At 41.8% G+C, this 8714-nt stretch overlaps 1 protein-coding gene across 1 annotated transcript; it reads right to left on the bottom strand.

Annotated features, from left to right (window-relative positions):
- Nucleotides 1-715: 715 nt before the first annotated feature.
- On the bottom strand, nucleotides 716-7220 carry LOC139424691 (protein FAM161A-like). The gene is made up of 7 exons (XM_071176762.1): nucleotides 6956-7220; nucleotides 5164-5432; nucleotides 3749-4987; nucleotides 3266-3433; nucleotides 2700-2799; nucleotides 2324-2481; nucleotides 716-1182 (listed from the first exon to the last, which is right to left on the bottom strand). Exons 1-7 carry the CDS (start codon nucleotides 7112-7114, stop codon nucleotides 738-740), a joined length of 2538 nt encoding a protein of 845 aa, XP_071032863.1. The 5' UTR covers nucleotides 7115-7220; the 3' UTR covers nucleotides 716-737.
- Nucleotides 7221-8714: the final 1494 nt, after the last annotated feature.

The raw sequence follows: 8714 nt of genomic DNA, 5'->3' as shown, positions 1-8714 counted from the left end.
ACGGCCAGGACTCTGACTTCCTCCCTATAGGCGGTCTTCATCATCTCATAGGTTTTTCTTTTATTTACATTGTTGTGTGTATTGTTGTGAACTGTTAGATACTGCACTGTTGGAGCTAGAAACACAAGCATTTCACTACACCCGCAATAACATCTGCTAAACATGTGTATGTGACCAATAAAATGTGCTTTGATGAGGATTTATTTCCAAATTGTTTTATGACAACTAGTACAGAAATATAAATATCCCTTAATGTACATGAAATACATAACACCTTTATGTTCCCAAATGTTATGTATATATGAAATGAAAGTATGATCCTGAAATATATTGCAAATGTTAGGCTACACATATTTAGTCACAAAACATTGACAAATAATTGTCTAAAGAAAATGGATCACAAACATCCAAAAGTAAGTGGTCATAGTGTTGTATTTCCTGCATAGTAGGATATCACAAAACAAAGAGTACCCTAAACTGTTCAATGTGACAATTTGTATAACCATAACCTACTACTACAATTGACTCTGGTCTGTGTATCACACTAAATTGTATTTGCCATTTTCTTTTAATAAACAAGAAATTAACCAATTGTATTTACACATTTCCCATATATATATATATATACACACACATACATAGATAGACAGATAGGCTAAATGTATGGTAGAATATTTTATAGTAGAAGCATCTCTACCACTGTGTGTCAGTGTGAGAAAATGCACTCCTTTGACTTTTCAGTCATCCTCGTCATTTTTCTTGTCTGCTATTGCAGTGTTTTCCCTATCACTCTCTGACTTCTGACTGTTTCGGCTGTACTGGCCGCTTCTATAGCTTGGGCTGCTCTCTGTACTCTTGGGCCTTTTGATGATGTCACTCCCTTCATTCTTTTCATCGTCCAGGGGCAAGTAATGCTCACTGGCATCTGAGTAATGGTCATCATCATCTGAGTAATGGTCATCTGAATAATCACAATCATCTGAATAACGCCCAATGTCCTCCCTCTCCCGCCCTACTTCGTCATGGCCTTCATCCTCCTCTTTCATGGACTTTAATTCATCTTTCTCAGCCTCCTGCTCTCCTTCCAGTTCTTGGTCAGCAAAGCTGTCTTCATAATTGTCTGGGTAGTCATCCTGGAAGACCGTGTTGTAAATAGCTGGTGTATTGGTCTCATCCTTGTCACTGAGGAAACAAAATAAAAACATATAAACTCTTATACCATGGCATTGTTGAATACTCGTTTCTGATTGGCTTGAAGTGCATTCTAGAGCGTGCATTATTTAAGAATGCTAGGATTCAATATATTTCGTTATTCTTACATGTTATATGTTTGAGTGGCCTATGAAAGCAACACAAGTCGAACTGAAAACATTATTGCCATTGTTGAATTCGACTTTTATAATAGCAAGCTAAACGTGTGTTCGTAAATTCAATCTGGAGTGCCAGAGTGCGCTCTGGGCGTCCGTAAATTCGGAGCGTTGTCAGATTGTCCTTTAGTGAATTCAGAGCGCACAGTGGACGCTCTGGCCAAGGATAAGCGTTGATCCGAGCGTTCTGACCTCACAACGGCAGTCAAGCACTGCTAGCTAACTGCTAGCTACAAATGAGAGAACAACTCACTCAGACCATTTTACTTGGCCTAGCAGAGTTGGTTAGGCTGTTTTCATGTTATCCAGATCGTTGGTGACTGTAACTGTACTGCTGGGAACAATTTTAATTGCGCCTTTTTGCCGACGTTTACCAGCCATATTCAACCGGTATTGAGTGGTCGTACATTCATCAGTTATTCTGCGCTAAAACTGATGGTTTGGATAGCTAAACTAGCAGTATGTTTGTTTCGTTACCAAGGCAACTACTGTAGCTATCTAGTACATTTGCTAGCTATTTCAGTGGATTTTGAACACATTTCTAGCGGCAAATGTGTACATTATAGCGATGGTATAAAAGGGATAATAAACTCGGGGCTCTATGCATTCTCTGTAAAGTAATATACACCTTCCATGTCCTTCATTATTTTCCACAGAACGCATATCCCTCATTGATTATCCCTTACACATGGCTCAACTACTTTAAATAATATTTCTATTGATTATGAGTAACTTTACGACTGTGTTAAATATGTTATGTATTATATGTCTATTCACTATCACCATCTGAGACTGTAATACTGTATACAAGATCTAAGACCACAGCACAGGTTATGAAGTAGGCCTAAAACGTTTTTTTTTTTGCAACGTGATACTGTATTGTCTTCGTAGAGATTTTGACTAATGAAGTATGTTTACAAAATGTATAATTCACTGTCATTGAGCCAGAAGTCTACCTTTGTTTGGAGTCACTGGAGAAGGAGGTCCTGCATGCAGAGTCTTGGCCACCTGGCCGCTGGGACTTGGGCACCTTGCCACTGACAAAGTCCTCACTCACTCCACAGCCTCGCAGGGTGTCTGTGTAGTGCTTCTCTGCAGCATGTTTGGCATTCATCTGTCAATAGACAGAAGTGAAAAATTGTATACACCATGACCAGTGATGGGTAAAATAGTCAGTCATACATTTATTATTCATGCAATATATATTTATTGTGTGAATGAGTGGACTGAGGAGATGAGGAAAGGAAGCCACTTATAACTACTGAAATGCAACCCATGTCATGTCACTCCACGTGTGTGTGTGTGTGGGGGGGGGGGGGGTTTCAGGCTCACCTGTGCGACCTGCTCCAACAGCAGAGGCCTCCCCTTCACTCTCTCCTGGATCTCCCTCATCTCCTCCTTGTATTCCTTCCTGCGCTGAAAGTCCTGCTTTCTGTTTGAAACACAGACAACCTCTCACCCCTGTGATCCCACAACCCTCAAATAACCCTCAACCCTGACCTATTCAACAAAAACATCACTTTTACAACCGCAGCTTACTGTTACTGATATGGAAATCATTCCGAAACAATTACTTGAAACTGAAATTGGGATAAGGAACAAAAGGGTATCCACACATTAGTATGTTTTTAATGTCTTATAAAAACAATGAAGAGATCCATCCATTTTCTTCAATATAATATACTAGAAAAAGAGTCACAATTGAGACTATTGAAGCAATGTTCGGTTCAGTCTTTTTAATAGTGTTAAATTAACACTTTAGGTTTGCAATTCCATTCACTACTTCCATATGAAAATGTGGGGCGGGCTGTGGAGTGGGTGTTAGTACTGGTCTCAGGTAGGGTGAGTTTCTTGGTTGCTACAAGTATTATTGTAATGTTATGGGTTTCTATGGGTACCTGAACTGCTTGAGCTTGGACTGGTTGGTCTGAGAGAGGGGCACGTGGGTGTCGTTGGCCTGGGCGCGCTTCGAAACCACCTTTGCAAGCTTCTTCTCTCTCTGCTTCTGCCTCTCACTCCATCTCGCTTCCTCTTCCTCTGCCTTCTTTCTCTGCTCAAGTACCTTTCTACTCAAGGAGACAAGGTAGTCATCGATGACAGGAAGGCATGGGTAGAGGAAGGACTTTGTCAAAAGGGAAAATGGAGGCCAATGACACTAGAAGTAGGACTAGGGGGGTAATAATGTCTGAGGTTGGGCATTTGGTTGTTTTGGAGCTGGGAGTGTATAGGAAGTCCATAGGGATAGGAAGTCCACAGGATTCAACAGACAAGGGTTTCAACTTTCAGGGCATAACTATTCCTAAAAAGAGCAACTAAATTCTGAAGCTCTCACTAGCTCCTCTAAAAAGGAGACGCTCCTTGCTATTCTATGTGGGTAGTACCTTACGGCCTCTTGCCGTTTTTTGCTGGCATCGGTGACTTTGGCAGGCAGCTGTTCCAGACTGCCTGAGAGGGAGGAGCAAAGGCTAGAGTTGTGTGAACGGACATGCCCAGTTATGCTGATGTAAGGCCAGCGCTTGGCCCGCGGACTCATCTGCTCCTTCTCGATGTCGGCCAGGATGCGTTCGCGGTGCGAGGGGATCTGTGACGTCCGGAGCTGGAACGGCTCGCACGTCGTCAAAGGTTTCACGTCGCGCCGGCTCTCCAGCTGCTTCTTGAACCTCCTGTAGCTGGCGTCGAAGTCGGGCACCTCCGTATTTATCTTAGGCCTGTAAGAGGCACTGTTGTCATCCTCAAATCCAGCGGTGTCCCCACTGGCTTCATCCTTGGCCCACTTCCTTTCGCTAAGGTGGCGTGCAAGCATGCTGGGTGGCATGGAGGCGCTGTGGAGCAACTCCTGGGCCCTCATCTGCATCTTGATGGCGCGGTACAGCTGCTCCTCCTTCAGTTGCTCACCCGACGCCGCCTCATACACTGCCTTGGGCACGGGCTTGGCCCTAAATGGTTGGACTCTCTCCTTGCTGTTTGGCTGGAGGTTGCGGAGCTGCTCCTCTCTCTGCTCCCTCTTGAGACGTTCGCGCTCCAGGAAACTGAAGGGCTGCTGGGTGGAGCACAGACGCTGCTGCTCCCGCTCACGCATGGCCCGCCGTGCCTCGTCGCGTTCTTGGAGCTCCTCATACAGGGGCAGGCGCACGTGGGCGGGTACGGAGCTGGCACGGAACTTGCGCTGGCATTCTGTCAGCTCCTCCAGCTGCTTCCGTAGGGCCGTGTTCTCCAGCTCAATCTCTGACCGTGTCTTGACACCTTTCTGGTGCTTCTGGTTCTCCCGCAGCGTCATGTGGAACGGCTTGGGGACGGTCACTTTGGGTTTCCAAGGCTCGTATTCGACATATTTTCGCCCTTGCTTCCGGTCCTTACCCTTGATGCCGTTCTTGTTGTCCCCAATGAGGCTCTGGTGGGAGGATGTGGACGGGTGACACTTGCGAGGTGACAGCTTGAAGTCCTGCCACATGTTCTTGATGTGCTCTTTGGGGGAGGACTGCAGACCCTTCTCCACATTGTTGTCGACAGTACCTTCCTCGTCAGATGTGTCCGACAGCCCAGAGCCCCTCCTCAGCTCCAGAGCAGAGTGGGCCTTCCTCAGACGCCTCACAGGCATGGGGCTGATCTTCAAGTACGACCTGGTGAGCGAACAAAGATTTTACACCCTTCTAATATTAATTGACACGTTAGAAATGGTAGACGCTGAGTACAGTACACTCCAGGAGCAGAAATAATGTACCCTACCAACTTCAGCTTATCATCTTGATGGTTAATCAAGAAAAACAACTAATTCCAAACAAGAGCCACAACACACCTGTGTGCCAGTGCCCCCTGCACATTTTCTGAGGGTGGTGTGCTTTTGAGCTCCAGCTTCTTGCGGTACATGCCCTCTAGCTCGGCCATGGTGCGAAGGTGGGCCCTCTTCAGCTCCTCCAGTTTACGATAGTACTCCTCGTTGGAGAAGTAGAACTCACGCAAGTCGATGTGATCCCCTGTCACTCGGTAGTCTTTGATAATCAGGGGGCTGCCCTTCCCGGGGGCATCCCCATCACCGTACTCAGACCCCGAGTCGTCATACTGCAGCTGAGAAGTCAAAGAAAGTCATGAGGGAAATGAAGCAAAAAACATTTACGTTGTGCACGGATTGTGGAGCATGTGTCTGGAATCCATTCCATACAAATAATAAAAGTAGCCTACAAAGGACATTATTGGTCAAATGTAAAATCGACTTTGTCTCGGACCTAACACCGGTGCCAATATATCCTCCAAACACTGGCTTCTTTGGCATTATCCCTTAAGTAAGTCATTGGAAGCAATGGGTATCTTGGATAGGATTATGGTTGCATGGAAGAAAGAGCCTTTCACCTGTATTTCTATGACTTTCAGATACTTCTTGAATGGGTGGCCCCATTTGTGTTAATATGCCAAATGTATGGAAGTGTGTCATCATGTAAGAGTAGTACTGATGACTGGACATATTGTGGATGGTTATGAAGTGTGTAGAGTAGAACATAATATGAGATGGCTACTTGAGGCCTAAGCTCATTATCCCCAGCTCTGTGGGTTTGGATGACCTATCCATATGGTCACGCACAGAATGTGGGTGATAATGGAAGGAGTGTGTTCAACTTTCACATTAGCTGCTCGGCCCCCAACCATCTCCATCTTTTTTCTAGGGATGATGAATGGACGAGATCAAATCATACATTTACAAATATTAAGAAAATATGTCTAAAGCTTGGACAAGCAATTCTACCTAGTATCCTACTGGTTAGAGTACAAGCCAGATAAAAATGAATGTACTTTCTAATGTATTTATTTTTTGAGATGCCCAGATGTAGGGAAGATCATTGTCCAGTGAGGAAAAATAAAATGGGATTTGAAATAATGTTGTCCAAAGGAAATTAAGCATTTAGGATTACTGGCACTATGACGTCAGCGTAAGCTAGTCAATGAGGGAAGCCAAAAATAGGCCAGTCACAAGTTATACAGATGAAATCCTCTCCCACACAGGCAGGTTGACCTGAAAACAGTCAAATCTCTGTAGTAACATTTGAGAACAACATGGATTTATGAGAATCCACCAACATAAGTACATGCTTGACCTGAATTTTCCCAATCTTTAACATGAGTGACATTAAATATATTCATTAATAGTTTCTCCACTTAATTTACATCACTATCCAGTATCATAGGATATACATTAGGCCTACTTACATCAACTTGTATGCAATGTATGATCAATATGTTTCATGACTAAGCTATCTAGCAGATCAATGAGGGAGGACCAAAGAATTAGCTTATTATGGAATTTTGACCCCATGAATGTAAAAAAAATAATTATATATATATATATATATATATATATATATATATAGGGTTCCTATGGGCAACTGATTCCATTCCTCTCCAGATCAACATAAAGATTGGAGGTAATTTATAACGTTGATGGATTGGTTAGTGGGATGAATGGCATCTTCCCAAGTGTTGGATGGCGCTCCAGTCCTCTTTCCACCCTTATGCTGCATTTCAACCAATCATTTCAGAATATTTCTTGATTGCTTAGCTCAGCTTTCAAATACCAAACTCATCTGCCGATATCTTACCTCTTTTTCGTAGTCTCGATTGTCAATACGACCAGCTGCTGGCGAACATGGAAGGGCTCGCTGCCTTTCATACAACGCCAACGGAGCCTTGGTATGTGGGTCTACCGGCGTTTTCAAACAGGAGGTAACCAGGACGTTGGCACGATGGGCATTCGCCATTGTTTCCCCTGTTCTTGCTTTCTTTGTCAAAGTTTAATGTAGTAGAGACGCTACAACTACTTGGCAAACGCTATCAAAAGAACAGCAGGTGCTCTCCAGAGCAACATCGACGCGTCGTGTGGTTGTGAAGGAAATGACTAGCTGTTTCAGGAAGTAAGAGTTATTTTTTTTTAACTGTTAAGGTACACATTTATTAGTATTTAGAGCCTAACAGATTTCTTGTTGGCAGAGTATTTCATTTTCTTAACATAAAGTTTAATAAAAAAAATTCAAGGTATGAAAATGTGGTGTTTTGTTTCTAAAATTACATTTGTGAATATGAAATTTGGCCAAAAGAATAATTAAATTAATTACATAAAATAGTTTCAACTTATTTTCTATTGTAGGTAAAGAATCCAAGCAGTACATCTCTCCAAATAGTGTAAAATCTTCATAAATGTAATTTTCAATTATACATCTACTGATGTCTTGGCACAGATTCCTTCTGGGTGGTCATTACAAAAGGTACAATTCGATTTTTTAAAAACTTCTTCATATAGTGGTTGGCAGGATAATATGTATGAATCATTTTAAAAGAAACTTCCTTAATTTTGTTAATAAGTAGGTATACGTGTGGCAATATCCAAACTTTTCTCTAGCGGTTGAAAAAGTACCAAATTGTCATACTTGAGTAAAAGTAAAGATACCTTAATAGAAAATGATTCAAGTGAAAGTCACCCAGTAAAATCGTACTGGAGTAAAAGTCTTGAAGTATTTGGTTTTAAATATACTCGAGTATCAAAAGTAAATGTAATTGCTCAAATGTACTTAAGTATCAAGAGTAAAAGTATAAATAATTTCAAATTCCTTATATTAAGCAAACCAGAAGGCACCATTTATTTTTATTTTTTTAAGGATAGCCAGTTGCATGCTCAAACACTCAGATATAATTTACAAACGAAGCATGTGTTTAGTGAGTCCGCCAGATCAGAGGCTGTAGGAATGACCAGGGATGTTCTCTTGATAAGTGTGTGAATTATACAATTTCCTGTCCTGCTAAGCATTTCAAATGTAACAAGTACTTTTGGGTGTCAGGGAAAATGTATTGAGTAAAAAGAACGGAATTTTATTTAAGAATGTAGTGACGTAAAAGTAAAAGTTGTGAAAAATATAGTCAGGGAGAGTACAGATACGCCAAAGAACTACTTAAGTAGTGATTTAAAGTATGTATACTTAAGTACTTTACACCACTGCTTTTTCCCAACCAATATTATCAAATAAACCATTCCAGTAAGGCATGACATAAGGTACAACATATCCTGTTGATACAAGATACAACATCCTGTTGAAACAAGGCTCATATAGCTCCATTGGACTAAAAGAAAAACAAATCTTTCCTACTGTTGAGTCAACAAGCTTAATTGTAAGTATGTTCTGAGGGTCAGGTCTTCAGGTGTTACAGGGATTTTGTAAAGTGATAAGAATTCCTTTTGAGTAAAATACTTTGCATTTACAAGTTGGCTCAGGATATTATTTCGGAACCAATATTCTAAAGACAAAGAAGTATTTTTATACAATATGTCCCGATTATTCCATATATAATATCTGTGTGGAAAAAAAC

This window comes from Oncorhynchus clarkii, chromosome 13, assembly GCF_045791955.1.
Source record: "Oncorhynchus clarkii lewisi isolate Uvic-CL-2024 chromosome 13, UVic_Ocla_1.0, whole genome shotgun sequence".
Classification (NCBI taxonomy): Eukaryota; Metazoa; Chordata; class Actinopteri; order Salmoniformes; family Salmonidae; genus Oncorhynchus; species Oncorhynchus clarkii.
Note: the sequence above shows the minus strand (reverse complement) of the source record. Positions and strands in the feature narration are given on the sequence as shown.

What these genes read in the sequence shown, in the direction of transcription:
- LOC139424691 (XM_071176762.1), bottom strand. Translation starts at nt 7,114, where the DNA reads ATGGCGAATGCCCATCGTGCCAACGTCCTGGTTACCTCCTGTTTGAAA. An exon ending in AAACGGCAAGAGGCCGTAAG is followed by an intron (nt 3,434 to 3,748) that starts GTACTACCCACA and finishes CTCCTTGAGTAG; the next exon opens with AAAGGTACTTGAGCAGAGAA. An exon ending in TCCAAGCTCAAGCAGTTCAG is followed by an intron (nt 2,800 to 3,265) that starts GTACCCATAGAA and finishes TGTTTCAAACAG; the next exon opens with AAAGCAGGACTTTCAGCGCA.